Below are 20,246 nucleotides of genomic sequence, written 5' to 3'. Positions count from 1 at the left end.
GCAGTACTGACATTCCTATTGAAAAGCTTTGGGAAAATATTTACGAGAGATTGCCCATTTATCCCTGGTTCTTTTGCTCTGTTCATGATCCTCTCAGTGAAACCCACTTTTCGTTCTTATCACTGGCGATGAGACTGTGGAGAGAATCTGCACAAGGATCACCTGGTGCTGTTTTTTTCTTATTCCTGTGCAAGTCAGTTCATCTCCACACAGAACACTATGAGACAAGGTTAATAACCAGGTGCCTGTGAACACTCCATGGCTGGATCCTACTCATCTGCAACAAACACCCAAGTGGTATCCAAGCCTGTGTATCAGACAGCAATGCAGAGATAGAGTGGGTTTGTTACTAAATGAGATATTCCTCATTACTTGTGATTATTCAGAAACTTAGGCTAGTAGTTTCTTTGAAAGAGCTGGTTTTGTGTACAGACCTCTCTGTAATCATTTTTATATAGCAGTCATATTTAAAAATGCCTATTTGAAGTTTACCTATTTGAGGTACATGCTTTTTAGGCTTGATTTTTCTCAGCTTGACTGAACTCAGTGCTCTTGAAATCAGTATATCAGGGATGATTCAAATTTCTCAACTTTAGCAAACAAATATTTGAACCATTCACCATGGTTACTTTCAGGGAGGAACCTAAATCACCTGGCAAGGACATATAAAGCCATTAAAACACAAATAATGAAGCCAAGTGCTGGGTGTAACTTGATCAGAAAACATAAGATTAATAAAATATGCATGGAAAATTGAGTAATTTGCACTAATTAGAGATGTAAGGGAAGTGGAAAATAAATGGGCTTATGAGCAGGGCTAAGGGGAGAAATCACAAAAAATAAGACTATAAATTGCAGCAATTCTCATTCTCCTTGTACTGCCTGTCCACTCCAGATCCTGCATGAGGAAGTTACAGTTAGTTTTCACATCCACTGTACAACAAGTGGTTACAAGTTATATGTTTTTGTCATTCCTATAGTCACCTACTGTCTTTTCTGATCAACTCATACCCACCTACAATATCTGCAGCTATTTTTGTCACTACGGAATTTGTCTGAGGGACTACTGCCTCAGCCAGCTGATATAAATAAAGGCAAAAAAAGAATCATATTCTTCCTGCAACGGAAATGCAAAACATGTCATGTTTTTAATGCACATTTTGTCATAGTCACCACCTAACACATTACCCAGACCTTGGTTTACACCTGCAAACACAAACAGGGAAAAAACACATACATGATACTTGCCAGCCTAAACCATGGGATCTCCATGGAATGCCAAAGCACCAGCCCAGCTCCTTCCTACAGCAGTTACCAAACCAAAAGCTGGTGATTGGAGTTCATTAAATTTTGTAAAGGTGTAAAGATTAAATAATGTGTGTTTGATTTTATTCTTGCACATAATTGCAGATAATAAATACTCATTAAAAATCATTAACATATATTGTATTAAATCTACACATTCTGGGCAAACAAACTCCTTCCTATGAGTACCTACTTCTCCCATGTTACCAAAATGCACACTCCACCTGGTACAGAATCTTGTACAAAATTAGTAGGTTACCAGTACATAGATGTGCTTTAATCTTTCTTCATGAGAGTTGTAACAATGCAGATACTGCTTGACTGCATTTACTAGAATTTTTCCTAATAGAATAAACTTGTTCTTTTGCCAACACTTTTTTTTTTTTAATCTTTGAGTTTAATTTCTCTGCTGTGAATCTGTTCTGGGATTCAATCAAGCATCTTTAAGATGTTTATAAAGGGGATAGGATGAATCCAGACCCTCCTTTTTGCAGCCACAAATGCCTTTCTGGCATCATGCCTTCATGACGCAAGTGACCTCACTTTTTTGATAAGCCCTTGTGAAAGGCACTCACGGGCCTTGCATGTTGCTGAGCCCAATGCCGTGGAGGCTTCCTAAGTGACTGCACCTGAGGAGTTGGTAAAAATAAGCTGTGAAAGATACAGGAGATGATTGCCAATGAGTCCTTCACTCCATCCCAGAGCTGGGATGTCAGACCAACTTCTGTTTCCACAAAGCCGTTACACAAAAGCCCTCAGCCTTCAGGCGGGATTCACCCCCTTGTTCAGACATTCAGGGTACAATCCAAAGTATTTGACCGACTGCACATAGTTTGCATAACTTTTTTTTTTACATACTTGTTTAAACTATAGAAATTTGCACAAAGACATTGAAGTAAGCTGTTAAAGTAGAAAATACATTTTTTCACAGACTTTAAAAATACAGATTCACAATATCAAACACATTTACTTACTATTTTTCCTCAGTTATCATTAAACTAATGATAATTGCTCTCGTTCCTATATTTAACTCAGAAAGTATGTCCTTAACAAACTCCAAGACTGTCTAATGAAATATGATATCACATTTGATGATATCAGGGTAGGTTAATGGTTGGACTTGATGATCTTAAAGGTCCCTTCCAACCTCACTGATTCTATGATTCTATGATTTAGGACAAAAACATCTGTCATTGTGCAGAAGTGACCAGCAATTAAGACAGGTAAGAATTCTAATCCAGTATCTCAAAAAAACATTATGTAACTCCAAAGACATTGATCAGCACAATAAATTTGCACTAAGATAGAGATGGCAAATAGACACATAAAAGAACTTAAGAACTTGGATAAGAAACTATGAAAAGGAATTCTTTTTATGAGCAACGAGAGGAAAATATGCCCCACAGGAACAGAAGCATTTGTTCTCAAACTCAGTGCACCCTTGTGAGAGGATTTATATAATCTATGAATATTTAACAAAAAGAAATCAACTCACCCTGTCTATGCTACATTTATAATGCACGACTAATGTTAAACATATTTTTGTTCATATGGAAAAAACCAAGCAAACAGAAATGCTAGAGACATATAGAGACATGCTATTTCTTTTTTTACAGTAATGTGCTTCCTCAGGTTAAAGAACAGGATACCCCAAGGCATCCTCTATGCTATTCATGCATAAAATCTCAAAAGGTGTACCTGTAGATCAGTAAATTTTTTATTTCCAGGGAAAAAGGTAACATCATTAGTTCAAGGAAATTCAGGTCTCACTTGAATCAAAGCCCAAATACCAACTGACTTCAGTGACAGAAGGAACTGTATTTCAGGATCAAAGGCCATCAAGCTACATTGTTTTTCAGAATCATCATTAAGTTTTAGCCTGTAAGGATTGCTCACTGTCATTGTGCATTTAAGTTTTTGCTTTCTTTTTTTTCCTTCTTTACCTTATGTATACCAATTACAGATGACCAGGTCCTGAATCTCTCAAGTCAAAGGAACACATAACATGTATTGACTGTTCTTAGCAGGGTAACCCCCAAATCAGTTATTCAGCAGGTAAGAAAGTAGAAAAAATAATTTCAATTGTTCTGTAGTATCTTGTTAGAAATAGACTGTACTGTACCCAGCACTCAAGACTAAGGAGTTTAAGATAGGACCTTCTACTAATAAAAGAGGGAGTATCAGTGTGAAAGAACCCCACAATAATGCAATTACTTGGAGCTTTGAGGGAGGGAGGGTGGTTGCATTGTCAGACAGTATCAGTTTAATTCCTTGTTGGGTCTATTGCATGTTTTCTTTTTTAGCATGGTGAAACCCCTGTTTAAGGCAGGGCATGCAGGGTTAGGCAACAGATCTTGCAGATAAGGAGAGTTGTTCTGCTCTGGGAGGTGGAGTGGGATCTGAAAGCAGTGGAAGAATACCAGGTCTAACCTTCAGCAAAATAAAAAGCCACAGCATGTGAGTCATCCTGTCTTCAGTCATCAAAGTATGTATTCAAGTCGTTCTCTGAATAATGATGGGATTACTCACACGGGTAAGGTTAAGCACATGCCCTTGATGAACCAATATATGTGGACAGAAGCCACAGTATTCTATGCAGTTCCCTTCAAAGGTCTTCTCTGTAAATACTGGAACACCTACAGAATTGAGGGGAGCATAAAGATCCCTTTCTGCTTTCCATGTAATTGTCACACAGAACCTCCCTGAACTTAAACTTACTGATTTTTGCTTGGCTTTGAAGCATGTTAGTCCTCATATAGGATATGATTTTGTCCTAATACCAGGACCAAAGATAGAGATGGCACTCTAATTGACACTCTAGGACAGTACAGTGAGGAAAAAAATCTTTTATAAGATTATAATGGTTATAAACCATTATTCTGGTTTCAGAAGTCATTGAGACTAATATGACTGTGCAGATATAATTGAAAAATGTGACCATTAAACTCTACAGTATATAGAATATTTATCTACAGTAATATAGATGTCTTATTTTGGGGTAGATGGCAAAGAAGTAAACAAGGGAAGACTTGTTTTGATGAGGTCATACCAGCCAGCATGACAGTAAGTGCCTAAGATGAGAATAACTCTTATTTCAAACCATGGGGTGACAGGGTTCATGTAGGCCAGGCAAAAGAGGGTTGTCTGAACCCCAACACACAGAAGGTTCATGTGCCACCACCCTCAAACCAAGGGTGGCCAAGAGAAGAGAATACAGATCCTCAGGCAAGGAAGAAACCCCCAGGTCTAGAGGTAGACTGAAAAAGGTGAGGTGGGACAAAAAGCCATAAAAATAGCAGCCAGTACGATGCATTCCTATCTATCAGTTTTATGTGGTCCACAGTCATAAGGCACGACGACGATCACTGCACCGGCAAGTAAATGTTCATTACACATGAGGTATAACAATATTGGAACATTTACAGACACTTTGACTAAAACGACTAGAGTAACTGGTAACTCTTCTATTGATCAGCATCCTCCAGCTACCATTTTTTAAATTACATTTTTTCTAGTTGATTTTGTGTGGTATAAGGAAAAAATGAGCTGCAGACAGCTGGTCTATGAGAAAAATGGTGTGTCGATACGATGTCTAGTAAGCATTCATTAATAACCAGGTCCACCTCTGTGCAGAGAGCCTGAATAAGACCCATTTGCCAGTTATTCTGCTCCACTGAGGCCTGAGATGGAGGCATTTGGCAAAGTTGCTGGTGTAGCTCTTGAAAGTTATAAATAATCTGATGCTAGATCTGAGCTGAAATAACTGAAAAGGGGAGCACTGAAATAATGATCTGGAATGAATATGACTTTCAAAGGCATCAGGCATTTTAGTTTTACCTACATTAAAAAGAACTTACTAAGAAAGCAGTAGATCCAGTGAACAACTTTTTCTAAACCACTACTAAAAATACAGTTGCCATTCAACAGAATGAGTAGTACACAAACTATTTGCACATTTTGCAAATTTAGTATCACTTTTTCAGTCAGAAGCGATTCCACAAAATACTTTCCTTTTTTAGCAATGGTACCTTTTCTAGTAGAAAATTGGAAAAAAGAAAAGAGAATAAATTAGTTAGACTTTGAAATTATTGATACAACTTGATGCCATGTTAGGGCTTATCTCTTGCATTACACCTATTTGATTTTACCATGTTTTGAAGTCTCAAGACTGTAACTGCCAGCTGCAACAGAACGAGAGCAGACAAGGCACTTTGTGGTGGGTTTACAAATGTGAAGCAAAGAATTGGCATATTTTTAAAATATGTGTAATCAGGTAGGTTCCAACATTTAGAGTAATCATTCCAACTGGTCACAGCAAGTCAGACAGGTTTTCTAAAGGATCTAGAAATCCTATCAAATTTTCTGCAGTACCTCAGTCACATGGAAAAAATGTTATATACTTGCTCTGTTGAAAAGGCAAGACTAGATACAAATTAAAAGGCACAGTTACTATAGAATGCTCACATTTCTCAAATAAAAATATCTTGTAAATTATATAATGATTAAAATCGAGAACAGCCATTTTGCTGTTGCTTTATTTTTCAGTGCTGACTGTTTCTTGACCAAACATCTCTATCTTTTCTAATGCTGCACCACTGTGTGCTGGAGGAGTCTTTCCTGAAGAGCTTTTCTTTTTTCTTCCCATTTCTGTAGCTTCCGCCAAAGTATTAGTCAATGGTTTTCCCAGTGTTTCTGGAAGCATTATTGTTAATATTCCACTCAGAAGAGCCATAATTCCAACAATCAACTAGAAGAAATAAACAGTAGCTGTAAAAGTAGAAATGTCTTTCAAGTTATGCATATCTTCGATCTTGCTAGACAGTACATTTAAAATAAAGCACAAGGAACTATAATGTAAAGCAAAGATTGTAAGTCTTAAACATTGACTGTATAAAAGATCTGCCTATTTTTGTTGTATAAATGAAAGATTATTCAGCAGAACTAATGAAGAGCAAGTGAAGTGTTTTGTTCCACAAGGGAGCAATACAGTGGAAGCAAGAATAATTCTGTTTGAGAAAGCAATACATGTATCTTCATTCAGTATTTCTACTATCAGGTATATATTTAAGAACTGATTCTGGAGTTGCATACATTTTTACCTGTATGTTCTTAGAGCTACAATTTCCCTGCCACCTGTAATCTCAGTTTGCACCCTAGCTCCTGAACCTATTCCCCCTGTCTGCCTGTTCCTCCTGCACACAGCCAGACCAGAATTTCTCAGTACGGATCGCTGTTGGCCTGGAGCCACAGAAGTGCACTTCCCTGCTCAGGAGAGCACCTCAGCAGATAATGAATCTAGCTCTCGACAGGAATACTTTGCTAAACTGCAGTTTCAAAGATCTGTTAGAGGTGCAGGCATCTCCTGACATTTGCACTGGGATCACATCTTGGGTTTGTCCATGGTGTCCATGGTTCTGTAACGACAGCTTACTTCAGCACAAGTGGTGCAAGGATCAGGATCATGCGTGGTAGATGCAAAAGCACACACACACTCCAGGAATATCTGTTCCTTCCCTTCATTTCTGTACCTTGTTCAATAAGAACAATTCACACTTTCTTCCTTTGAAGTACAGAACAGCATTAAAACCCCAACATTCTTCCAAAGCCAGGTTATAAATGATCCAAACCTCTCTTGATAGAAATGCTTCCACAGAGTACATCATGCTTGGCCTCAGTGTTTTTCCATTTTATGACTGTGCACTTTGATACTGTATTATCCTTATCTTGCCCTATGCTGATTCTCGTGTCTGTCCTGTTTGTTTAATACTCTCTTTCCAAGTGTGAGAGAGAGCATTTGGAATTACTATGCCCATGTATCTCACACAGAGCTTGAGACAAGAACTGTCCAGCTACCATCTGCAGCTAAGCCAGACTTTCTCCTTCAGTCAGAAAGGTGCTTTAAAATTAGAATTCTCCATTGTAACCTTGAACAGTGCTATTTTCATCCAAATGCACTGTGCTCCTGTTGTGCCTTCCCTCCCCCAAAGAAGAGGACATCTTGTCTCAAGCACTCTTTTGAGAAGCAGAATTCACACTGTTGCATATACTCCTCTTTTTGCACTTGCATTATAGAGGCTGACAAAATAAAAAATTAAGCAAAATACTGTTGAATACTACAAACTACTGTGAAAATAAAATAGTCATGCTCTTACCATGAAAAATTAAAAAAATCCTAGCAGTAACAGGACCACAGGAAAAGGCGCTGAGTGACAAACTGAGGGAAATCCTTGTAGACATATATATATGGCAGGAGTGATACTTAAAAATATATTCCAAAATATTAAAGTCTCACCTCTGAGTGTTAAAACTCTTCTCCACTATTAAAACATGATTTTCTGCCATGGTAAGACAGGATGAATTAGCACATGGCAGCTATTCCACAGTAACCTGTCTCGTGCACATCCTTCAGGCTGTCATAAGTTTGAGGATGCCCAACAGAACAGAAGGTTAAAGCAACACTGTGTGCTTTGAGTATGTGTGTCTCCTCCTTTTCAGTTAGTCTTTCAGACACTTTGCATTCTTCTCATGTTTTCCTTCCTCATAAGCCTACCTCTTATTCCCCTGCAGACTCTCACTATTCTGTAAGCGTACACACCACCATCTTTCCTGCCTTTTCATTTCAGCTCTCTTAACTCTATTCCATCACATGCTAGTGTTCATTTTTTCAACGTGAAAGCTGCTGCATGCTGACTAAGTCAGTGTTTCCCTTCTCCCTAACCCAACAAAGCATTTTCTGAAAGACAGAATATGAAACAATTAAGTCACTGTATATTAACAAAAGGACTTCTCAAATGTCATCTACCTTTTCAGGGCCAGTAGCCACACTTATCAATGACGTTACTCGCATTTAGTCAAAGCAAGTCTTTCGCAGTCTTACCTCGGCGTACTTCGTAATACTTCTGACATAACTTAGCCTTTCGCTTGCTCATAACAAATGTGTACATTTTGTATGGATGTACAATTTTACATATATAATTCAGCATCAGAAAATGTTTTTCAGATATAGTCAATGAGTTAAATGCTTATGGATTAAAGTGTACTATTGTACAAAGTATTTAAGTAAGTTTAAGCTCCATTAAAGTTAATTTGACAGGAGTACCAGCTTAAATTCATTGCTTGTTCAGGGTCTTAATTTGAAACCTGACTTTCTGCTTAGTCAAACTCTCAAAGTATTCCCAACAGTTCAGTACAGCCAGAAGCTTCTAACAGCTACCATAAATAACTTCAAAAAAAGATTTACCACCATTTTTCATACGTCTTCCTCCCTACCTGGAGCAACAATTTTAATTTCACAGTGGTCTAAGACAGGACTTAATGTGTTTAGTCTAGAACATAAGATAATTTGAATTAAACATCCCTACAAAATAATAATTTTACTTCTAAGAACAGATGATTATTCTAGTCTGCTATTTATATTTATATCCACCTCTCATGGCCCTGAACCAATCTACGATGTGATCTTATTTACAAAATTCCTACTTCAATAAAAAAAGGTTAAATTTTGCCCTGAAATCCACTAGTATTAGGCACAGGATTTATACAACAAAATACATTTTGTTGTATATATACATATAAATACTGACTTCAGTGGAGGGTTGTTTTTTTTTTTTAATTTATAATTTATGGTTTATCTGAGAGAAAAATAAATCTGTTAAAGGGCTACTGTAACATAATTCTTAACAGTTGAGGAACACAAATAGGTTCTACATGAAGTAGTTGCTTTAAGTTTTCTAGAAAGTTGTCACATGAAAAACATACTTGGCAAGTTATTCAAGATTTATAGGCATTCAAATGAGATGCATTACTCACAGATGGCATAACTGTACATGAGGCAGACTGTCAATTAGCAGTAGTAACTGCTTGACAATGTGTGGTATATACAATAGATCAACATGATGTATATCAGTTTACTTACAAATGTAATCCATTTCATTTCATTTCCATTCCAAAACACTTATATTACCTGAGACTTGACATGCTATGGTCCAAGTCAAGACAAGCCTATTTAATAAACTGACAATGTTTTATAAAAGGAGCTAATAATGAAAACATATTCACTGTGAACTACTACACAACTCTACAAATACTCTGGATACTTTTTGTACACTGAGAGTTGCTCATAGCTGAAATAATTCCTCTGTTTATACTGCCATTTGCACTCTCTCCGGCATGTTTGAGCATTCCCCCTCTGTGGTTTAACTGCAGCACTTCTGCACAGATAAAGCTTATCTCAGCCAGTAAAGGCAAAACACTGACAAGAGAAAAAGAATGTTCTCCCACGACCACTCTGTTGTGCAAATGTTGCCTTGTCTTTTCTGGGATGGTATCTTGGTTTGTTTGGAGCCATTATTAAGAAAGAAAACATTTTTTAGGAGCTTGAGGGAATAAATTAATTTGTGGTCTGCTTCATCCTCTTAACTTTCATTCAAAATAACTGAAAATAATTAATTTAAATAATGAAACAAGTTCCCAAGAATTCTCTGAAACCAATCCCTAGCATCTATAATTGAAGAATTTATAGCTGCAAAATCAAAAGGGCACAATGCCACTTTTTCAGGAAATTCCAGTGTAGTAGACAAAATTAGAGTAAGAAACTAGGTGAAAGGCACATTTTCACCTCCTGACGTGTAATCTACATGTAACGTTGGTGTGCTAGTCACAGTGAATTCTAAGGGTTTTTGAAGAACTTAAACTATTTTTAAATCATTGGTAAACTCTTCTCTACTTAAAGCTTTAATATAAACTTTGTAATTCCTCCTGTTGTCACATACATGGGCATAAATTATCCTTCAGGAGTAAAAAAGGGATTGAATAGATGCAGGATTTCTAAGCAGCAAATGCCTAATAACATAAATGTAATGAAGTAATGGGATTCATTTGTGAGCAGGAACTACATAAAATATTTGGCCAAAATGGATTTGAAGCTACATAATGCAGACAAAATGCCCAAAGTCCACAAAGGAATGGTCCCACCTTTGTTTTCTTGGGGCAGCTGGAGGCAGAAGACAAAACCTAATGGTAGCATGACGTGGAGTCACCTACAAGTAGGATGTGCTTAATGTATCCAAGGTCCTGTTGCTTGTCAAAGTCACTGTGAACCTCATCAATATACCGTTTGCTTCTCTTTTTCTAGCTTATTAATTGTTTTGTTCAGTTCTTGTTAATAAAAAATGCAACAAAGGAGCTTTGGGACAGCTGTGAAGACCAAGTATAGTAAGCATAAGCCATTCTTGATCTTTTGGAAGGCTCTTTGAAAGATGCAATGTCCTGTGGAAGCCATTGAAAAGACTAGGGATTAATATTAAGAAAAAAAAAAGCTAACCATGGTGAATTCCAAGAATGGAAGAACTATGCCTTTGAAAAATGGTAAGAGTAAATCATGAGCATGGTCAAGAACTGCTAGGCCTGCAGAGTAGAGAAGTTCCTAAATGTTACATGGTAGATAAAGTATATTTTTATGGAAAATATTTTTATCAATTTTATACTTGGATTCAGTGCATATGTATATTTATACCTTCCATCATAAAAACTTTTTAGAATATTTCAGTGACTCAGAGTCTCCCTTTTGCTTTAGCTGCATATTCTTAACAATATGAAGTTACTTTGAGACTTAAAGTTTAGAACAAGAATGGTTCATTCAATTTCCTTTTCAAAATAAAAGTTCAGCTTTTGGTCCCCGAGAAAAGAAGTGACACATAGGCCTCTTCAAAACCAGAAATGTTGACCATTGAAATAAATACTTACAAGTGGCATGAAAATCCAAACACTTCTCAGATATACACAGAAAGGAGCAACCACACTTCCTACACGACACATCATGCTTCCGCTTCCAACAGCAAGCGATCTACACATAAAACAAAGACTTTGATAAGAATTCTGGCAGATAAAGCAAACAATTAGAAATGCACAGAAACCCAAAACATGAGTGGGATAATATGTGTCTTTATGCAATGGTACTAGGAAGCTATTGCTACACCAGTGTAAATTTATATTGTATGAAATGCAGCTGCTTCTATAATTAAGATTAAAAATGGAACAATAATTCAGCAGAGACCACAGGATGAACAACCAGGAATTTTAAGTCCTGTTTAAGAAAGTATTGCGTTTTCTTCTAGTTCCTCAGTGAAACCAAAGAATGCACATGGAAATGAAAAATAAATAAAAATTTATTATACAACCAAATACTAGAGAACTCTGAAGAAGTGGAGAAACTCATCCCATCCCAAGACTTTCGGACCACCACCATAAGAGCTGCTGGATCTGGCCCAGGAGCATAACAAAGAAAAGGAAATAACAGAAAAAAAAAAGAAAAATGTATGAGTGGTGAAAGTTCTTACCTTACAATTGTTGGGTACAGTTCTGCCGTGTAGAGATATATAAGGCCAAATGCCACACCTATTGAAAATTTTCCAGCCATATTTGCTAAGATAATTAATATACTGAAATCCTATTGAAAGAGAGCACAAATAAATAAATTGCCAAAAAATAACACTGTTCCAAAGTCAATTTAAATCCTTCAAAAGTTGTGACCCTTCTATAAATATTAAGCAATACTTATTGCTTTTTTAAAAATCAGTCTCAATAAGTAAGTAGTGTCCATATAACTTTTTACCAGTCCTGGTTCACTGAAGCCCTAGGAACATTTTACATGTGACTCCAGCAATGAAACTGTGAAACCTGTGCTGAAAATACATAAATATATCTTAGACTGGCAGCTGCATTTTAAAAACAGCCTTTAATCAACTATATGATTTAGAAAGAGCAGCTGCATCTACAGACTTAAAAGCCTTTAAAATCAATTTCTACTACAGGAACACTTTCAATGATACGTGACTAACCTGAGGTATGAACATAATTAAAACACAGATCAGTGCACTTAAAATAAGGAACGGAATGAGTGTGTTTCTCCTTCCCAGTTTGTCCATCCCAATGCAAGCAATGATATAGCAAGGCAACTCCACAGCACCTGTCAGTATGAAATTATTTCGTTTTAAGTCATGATTACACATATTCATGTTATACCTCTAACTTCCCCTTTATGGGGATTCATTTAATCTAGGGGGTAATAAATAAGATAATCTAGAGATAACCAGTGTGTTGGGCTAGTTCATTTGGTAACAGAAATGGCAACAGAAGGCAGAAAACATGGCCTAAAATACAGTAGTGGGAGATGGAGGACAAGGGAAATGGGTTTCACAGTGCAGAGCAGCTCCAGTTCCCTTCGGGGTGGAAAACTACAGAAAACCGCAAGGTTGTGGTGCTGCTTTTATGACACTGGCACTTTTGACTGAAAGCTCGCCATTTGCTGCTCTTTTGCTTCAGGTATTTTCACATCAACAGCTTAAGCATGCCCACAAGGAATATTGCTGGTGTCACACCAACACACCTCTCAGGATTTGCCAGTTTCCACCTGGACACAGAACTGAAGCCACAGGCGGCTCCCCCAGCTTCAGCCCCACATCAGCCCAGTGTAAAAGGCAAGCAAGGTCTCTCCAGGCCTGGTTTTCTGAGTCAGCTCCCCACATACAGAGTGTGGTTCCAGCTTCCTCTCTTCTCCATTAAAAGGGGGCAGCTACTTACAATATCCCACTCTTACTCAGGTCGTCTCTTCCTAATGTCTCTGTCCAGAGAAAAACTGCAGCTCTAAAGGAACTGGCATTTGGCTAGGACTGTTCACAAACCCTGCATAAACATGATTTGCCCCTAGAGAAATTATACTGAGCCTAAGCCAGTTCGGACATGCTTTAAACCAATTTGCTCATGAAGAATGCTACGATGTCCAATGTAAAATCGAGGAAGAACATAAGATACAGACCTGAACAAATACACTGCATGCATTTACTAAGCATGTATAGTATCTCAACACACTTACAGTGTCAGGAAACAATCTTTTGGGCCTCTGTTGGTAAAAGCAGGCTGCAATTATTCAGTGTATGTTGCTCTGCTAAAATATTTTTGAAGGAGGTGGATACAGTGATTTATGCACTGTACTCCATCGTAACATTTTTGTTTCTGTGCAATACTAGCATCCACTCTTCAATACGTCAGTCTACTAATACACTATAATACGTGACAACACAAACTGAATTTATGACTGCCCCAGTCTTTCTGTGTGCTTATGTACATGAACAGACACATTCACTTTACTGAGAGCACTCAGTCGCATAAAGCAAAGCACATGACTTAATTCTCTGCTGGCTCAGAGCTACGTGCCTGATCTAGAGTCTTCTGAAGTCAATGGAATATTTCCACTGATCTTAACAAACTTTGGATCAGGCCTTGAATGCACTGAGCCACCTTTGTAAACAACCTACATACCAGAGGAAGATTACAGCCAGACCGACAAAATTAAAAGAATACTACAACTGAACTAAAAATACACTTTTGAGGAAACTAAAATTCCTCTTGCTTCTGAGAATTATGAATCTATTTTCTACACAGACTGACTCAATATATCATGACTGTAAGTGATTAAAGCAGTAATTTTTTTCTCTCATTTTCCTAGTTTGTGCCCTTAACAGAGCCCTGTGAATTTTGGTCTGTTTCCCTCGGTGTTTCTGTGGAACTGCGATGTGCTTGCAGGGCAAAGAGGAGACAAGCAGAATGCAGTTTTACAATCACAAAGACAGACAGAGAAGAATTTTGTACACCTACAAATTTTAAATTATCTTTTTTTTTTCCAGAAACGCTGATATTTGGAATGAGTGATACTCCTCCTGTGTTAGTCAGCTTTATGAAGAGTTAGCAAGAAACTTTTTGAACAAGGTTCATAATTGAATCAACAAAGTTTAAAAATTGGCTGTCAAATCTCTAGACATTTCAAATTTTATGTTCTAGTGCTGTCATAAACAGAATAAAGTGCAAAAATATTTACCTATGAGAAAGAGATTTAAATATTCATTGCCTCCTAGACTGACGGAACTGAGGGAAAAGACGTAGTACCCCAAGCTCCCAGTGAACCAGATCAGCCAGACTGTGATGGTCCTTCTTGCAATGTGCCAATTACAAAACAGGTCTAAGATGTTGTGCTTCTTTGTTGAGGACGTGTCACTGTCACCCATTCCGCCACTGACTAGATCATCTTGTTGCACTGAGCACAGTTCAGAAACTTTGCAGGGAGTGCTTACTTTATTCCGTCTTGCCATTATATTAATTACTTTTTGTGCATCTTCATATCTTTCCTCTGACAGGAGCCAAAAAGGTGTTTCTGGGAGCATCCAGCAGCACAAGACAAAGGGAAGAGTTGCTATGGAGAGAAATATCTGATAGACCCACCAGGTCCGAACCAAAAATCCCACGAGTGCCACAACCATAACTCCCACAGCAAAGAAAGCATGGACATGCATAGAAGCCCAGGTTCGTGCTTTAATGCCAACAAATTCAGTCACATAAACAAAAGCCACAACCAGATAGCCACTTGAAACCTGAGGGGGTGGGAGAGAGAAAAAAAAAAAGAGTGAGGTTTGTATCTACTCTGCTTGTGCAACAGCAGTAAAAACAAACAGCTAACAGACTTCCACGTGTGTGTATGCTTAATTGTCACTGCACTGGCATGTCCCACACTGACAGAAAAAAGGCAACCCTGAAAAAAAAGCAGCTAGAGAAAAATCTCACTCAAACCTTCAGACTACCCAGACACTGTATTTAAAAATGTGAAGCAATTTTGGATGCTTCTCTGTAGTGGGGGAGAGCCAGCAAGAGACACCTGAAAAAGAGCTTAATTTGCTGATGTCACTCAGCCCTTCATCTCTTTACACTCTTGTAAATTATCTCATAAAATAACATTTTTACAATGTTGGAAAAGAATCTCATTTATCAGTCCTTGTACGCGATCTAGCCATATTAATCAAATGCAATTATTGGCATGTTCTGTATTACAGTATTTCTCCATTGAATATATATATTATTGAATATATATATATTTTAATTTCTCAAGTAACAGTCAAACTCTTGGTATCTCAAAACATTTCAAAACACAGCTAGAAAATCTAGACTAGGAAATATTCCAGTATATTTTTTTGATTAAACAAATTTCTGGTTAAAAAATATTCCAGTTAATAAACTCTTATTCTGAACCCACTGAAACTGATAGGAAAGCTGCACTGATCTCAGTGGCATGGGGCTAGAGGTTTAGAGCTTCATCTCACAAAGCAGTCCCAGTGGGCAGTTAAAACCTACAGCATCAATCTGGTCAGAGGTTTTTGTTTTTCTAAACTACCACAGCCCCTAGCGTCAACAGCCAAGGGAATCAGTGGAGGGACTCCTGTTGATCAAGGCTGAAATGTCCATGCAGATTTTCCTGCTAGAAAATCCTTCTGAGCTCTAATCAGGCAAAGGGAGCTCCAGGTGCAAGGTCCTGTCTTGACTAATGCACAGTCAGCAGGAATAAACTAAATTATGTGATTTTTTTCAAATTTCTAACCTCCTTTAAATAACTTACATAATTTTTCTTGTGATAGCTTTCTAATTTCTTCATGCATTATACAGTGAAAGCCTACAAATATTATCATTTTGGATGTAAAATTGTAATTTAAAATTGTTTACTATATATATAAAAACTGAATCAACATTAGATATTAGATATATATCATATATATATTTATATATATAAGTATGTGTATAGATATGCATAAACACATATACTGGAATACCCTTAAGTACATATAAACATGTAGGTGTTAAAACATACCTGCCTATGTATTTAGTATTTCAGATGTAGTTTAAAAGACCAAAGAGATGCATGGAAGAGAAAATGCGCATCTCTCCTCCATCTCTCAAAAGGGTAGAGATAAAAATCATACTTATTAGAGATTTGTTATTTTAAGAAAATTATACTCCATTTCTAAAAATGAAAAGAAATGCAATGGCAGCTGCGATGCAGAAACCACAGTTTGCTGCTCACACTTGGTATTTAATTACCAGTCCAGCAGAGGTTGGGATGGAGGAAGTACCAAACACTGCTTCATACAGACGCTTTCTATTAATTCAAAGAGGAAAAGTGCTGTGGTCCAAGAACATTCAGACTCCCTGCTCTGCTGAAATAAGTGCAACAGAGGGGGCTTTAGAATCAGGAAGTAGGGGAGGAAAGAATAACAAAAGGGAGTTTTTCCTGAGAAGGGGTAGGAAATGTCACATAAAAAGAGCCGCGGTGAACGTCCTTTCTTACCATAGCAAGGAGAAAGCGCACAATCACGAAACTGTAGTAGTCAAATGTGAAGGCCACTGCGATGCCAAATACAAACTGACCAGCACTTGTGAACCATATAACACGCTGTCTTCCCAGTCTGCAAACCACAGCAGTAATAAAATTATGAATAACCACAAACATTCTATTAAAATACACCTCCAACTCCAGAGAGCTTATCTGGAAGTCAGTCTGGAAATACTGTACTTAATGCTCGCACTCACCACAGAAACTCTGTTTTAGTTACCTGTATTAATTTTTCAGTAATTCCAACTAAACTCCAGTAAAAGGAAGCTTCTATGGACAGAACTTCCATTCCATAATTCTTGGCTGGAAGCAACACGCAGAAGTGGGCACTACATATGCCCATCTCCAGTTTCAAGTTCAACTTCTACATAACTAATCTGCAAATTTACTCTGTCTTATTTATGAGGAGATAAAGACTCACTTTTTCAGATATTTTATATTAAGTAATGTCTAGTTAACAATTTCTAAAAAAAGTTAGCTGTGATACCATATGCTATCTCTTGCCAAAGTAACAACCAATTTGGATAATAATGAAAAGTTTCTGTAACATATCTTTGTCCAGTTATTTAAAGTTGAATTCTCTAATAAATGACAATTACTTAGTTCCCCTGAATTTTGTGATTGCATCACAGCACTCATGCACACATGTACAGACACAGAAATCCAGGAAGCTAGTATATTAACAGGAAAAAAAATAATCTCAAATACTAGCCGCCCATCAACACCATGGTAATTTTCAGTCTAGAAGGAGGACATTTAGTAAAAAGGAACTTCTATTTATCTTCTTCCCATATCTCAGGGAGAAAGAGTCAGTTGTCCCTAAACAAGTTAGCACATGTTATCAATAAGAAGCTTATCTGAGGCAAAAAGCTAGAAATCTGCAGTAGATATACAACACTCGAGAGGATTCATTGTATTCTGCCTACGGATGTTCCGCAATACAAAATGCACAGAATCATTTTTCTTTCCTGATAATATTGTCTTAGGCTCTTATTCCCTACTACACTGCAAACAGGTTTTAACAGATGTGGATATTACGTTTAGCCAGAGAGTTTTACGACTTTCATGGCTGTGGGCTCATTTCACATTTTTTCTCTGTATTTGGTACATTAAAACAACCTTGGAAAGTGATGTTGTAAATAGGAGGTGTAGTCCAAACAGCCACACAGCATAGTTCTTTCCAGTGCCCTCCTATTTTTCTCCAACCTTGACCTGGAGTCCTGCACATTTGGTCTCTGATCCCTGCCAGAATAGATCCCAGTGAGTTCCAGCTGTCAGAGCTCTTCTGTTGGGAAATCTGTTAATTGGGAATGGGAGGAACCCACAAACTTACTTCCCACCAGTTGGGATGTGTCAGAAAATAATAACTTACAGCTGTGAAATCTACAGTTGCAAATCTGCAACTCAGAATGTGTGCATTATCTTAACTGGCTGTCCATGGCTTGAATTAATGGAAATGAGAACAACATGATCATAACCTTATAAATCATGCCTGAGTATTAATTAATAAAGCTATGAATGATTTAAAGGGATGCAGAACAAATGTTGGCATTATATTCTGGTTTTGTGCTAAATACAGTTTTACAAAGCCTTGGATTGGGAGGCAGGATTGATTCCATGTGTTCTAAAAGCCAAATTAAAACAAGATCATCTATACTTTTGCATTCCCATGTTGTAAGTGTCACACCGTAGCGTTGTGCTATTGAAGGAAAATCAGAGAATAACATGCCTGGTCTCCTTTTTCTGCTTATACCATTAGTTGTGGGATAAAACATCACCCTCCACCTAACAGAGCTGTTGGTCAACAAGTGCCTTTATAGAAGGAGATAAGTAACACTAAATCAGCCTTCAAATCAAAATACAGGTACATAAACTGCCTGAGACAAAACCAAGTACAACATAGCTTAGGTGTTTGACTCTCATATAGATAGTGGAGCACGGCTAGGCATTCTTCTGAGGTAGGAATACTTATGTTTGTGTTGAGAGAGAAGACCAAGATAAGCAGGAGGATACAGACGTACATCCTGGATCTCACTATTGCTTCTCAGTCCAGCTCTGATGGTGGATCTCAGTGCATGATCTGAGATAACATTCAGGGAGGAAGTGTCGGAGGGGAGTGGGCTGAGGGACAGCCTTGGCACCATGAGCAGGGGACTGATGGAACCTCCGTGGACTGACTCTCCTCATGCTCAGACAGCACTTTGTACATGCTGGTAAATAAGTGAAACTACAACACAGCTCACTGACAACCATTTTTCCTCCCATCTGGGCTAACCTTCAAGAGACTGAAGTTTAAGCTAACCATTCAGGGATAGCAAGGAAAAATAGTGTATGGATGTTTATTTTAAGAACGTGGGGCCTGATCAAATCCTCAAAGCCTTTGCATCAGCCCCACAGGGTTGTATACATGGCAGATATTAGGAAATTTGTGTTTTTGAAACACAGTAGCCCTTCAGCTGTTTATCATATCCACAAACAAAAATCTGTGTTTCCATGAGGAATCTCTCCTTGTGGAAAATGAGGTGAAAATCTACCCCTAGGTTTTACTGTTGCTATTACTACTAACCATTGCTATTTCTGTAAAAATAAAAATAATTAATCTAAGGGCAAATACTAGTTGCACAAGGCAATTTGAGGGATCAAGGCCTAGAACAATGGGTGATATAAAGTAGGAAGAAAATTCTAAAAGTAAATGATTTGTGAATACATTCTAAAATCAGTACTTGCTATTGGAAAAAGAAATAGAGTTAAACACATCTGTGAATAAAGCAATATCCAAACCTCCTGAATTGTGAATACATAATTATGAATACACAATGAATGAAAACAACAAAACAGGTAGATACACGTGGAGTTACTGCAGTCTGAAGCTACAATTTTCAGAGGATGGCACTTTACCTGTCAGCAATGTCACCAAAAATCACTGCTCCAATCAAGACTCCAAGCATGAATGTAGGCTGGATTAATTTTGCAAGCCATTCTCGGTCACAGACCAGATCCCACTGCGTAACAACAGTGCTCTTCCATTTTGTATCGTCATAGAGAAATCCATCAGAACAAGAAAATATGGACTTGTTGCCTTTGTAGTCATATGCCAGATCCAAACTCACTTCTCGTTTGGACCTGCTGCATTGATTAAGTTCCCAAACTTCTCCATTTTCCAGCTGGACTACAATGTAATTTTCTGTTGATGTCCATAGTGTCCAGATGTCCTCTAGACTTGATTCAGAGGAGTTGTAGAAGAGAACACTACTCACATTTCCAGGGATCCCACATACAAAGTTAGGAGTAACAGCCATGAACACAGACGCTAAGTAATGGATACCACATGACACAGCTTGAAAGACAGATGCAAAATAAACAAATGCTTGAAATCTGTAAAAGGAAAGAAAAAAGTTTACTGAAGAAAAGCCTTTTATACATGGAAAAAAATCAATTATTTTGCTAGGATCAGTAAATGTAGACAACATTAAAGTGTGTAGTGGTTTGCTATATTGTGCTGCTTCAATATTGGCTAAGCCCTGCAAAAGACCAAAGATGAGAAAAGATCCACAGCAGAAGTAATCTACTGTCAGGAAATAAATGCTGCTCTTAATCATGTGTTTAGCCATACACAGAGAAGACCATTTAAAAGAAAAGAATTTAAAAGCAACAAATCTGAACTTAAGCAGTTAGTTTGAAGCAACCTTCCACCCTCCAATTCTGTGTAGTACATCCCCTCAAAAGAAGG

At 37.6% G+C, this 20,246-nt stretch overlaps 1 protein-coding gene across 1 annotated transcript in view; it reads right to left on the bottom strand.

Moving 5' to 3' along the window:
- Positions 1–5,836: 5,836 nt before the first annotated feature.
- The window catches only part of SLC22A16 (solute carrier family 22 member 16), a gene marked incomplete at its 5' end in the record, with an annotated part of 33,921 nt that continues 19,511 nt past the window's right edge, over positions 5,837–20,246 (bottom strand). The window contains 7 exons of the mRNA XM_082480829.1: positions 5,837–6,052; positions 11,050–11,149; positions 11,643–11,752; positions 12,144–12,271; positions 14,180–14,729; positions 16,472–16,589; positions 19,415–19,891. Coding sequence (XP_082336955.1) covers positions 5,840–6,052; positions 11,050–11,149; positions 11,643–11,752; positions 12,144–12,271; positions 14,180–14,729; positions 16,472–16,589; positions 19,415–19,891 — 1,696 coding nt within the window. The 3' untranslated portion in view covers positions 5,837–5,839. The remainder of the gene's footprint in view (positions 6,053–11,049; positions 11,150–11,642; positions 11,753–12,143; positions 12,272–14,179; positions 14,730–16,471; positions 16,590–19,414; positions 19,892–20,246) is intronic.

This window comes from Vanellus vanellus (genome assembly GCF_965231255.1).
Source record: "Vanellus vanellus genome assembly, chromosome: 3".
Classification (NCBI taxonomy): domain Eukaryota; kingdom Metazoa; phylum Chordata; class Aves; order Charadriiformes; family Charadriidae; genus Vanellus; species Vanellus vanellus.
The sequence above is the reverse complement of the archived record's forward strand: the minus strand, read 5'-3'. Positions and strand labels throughout refer to the sequence as shown.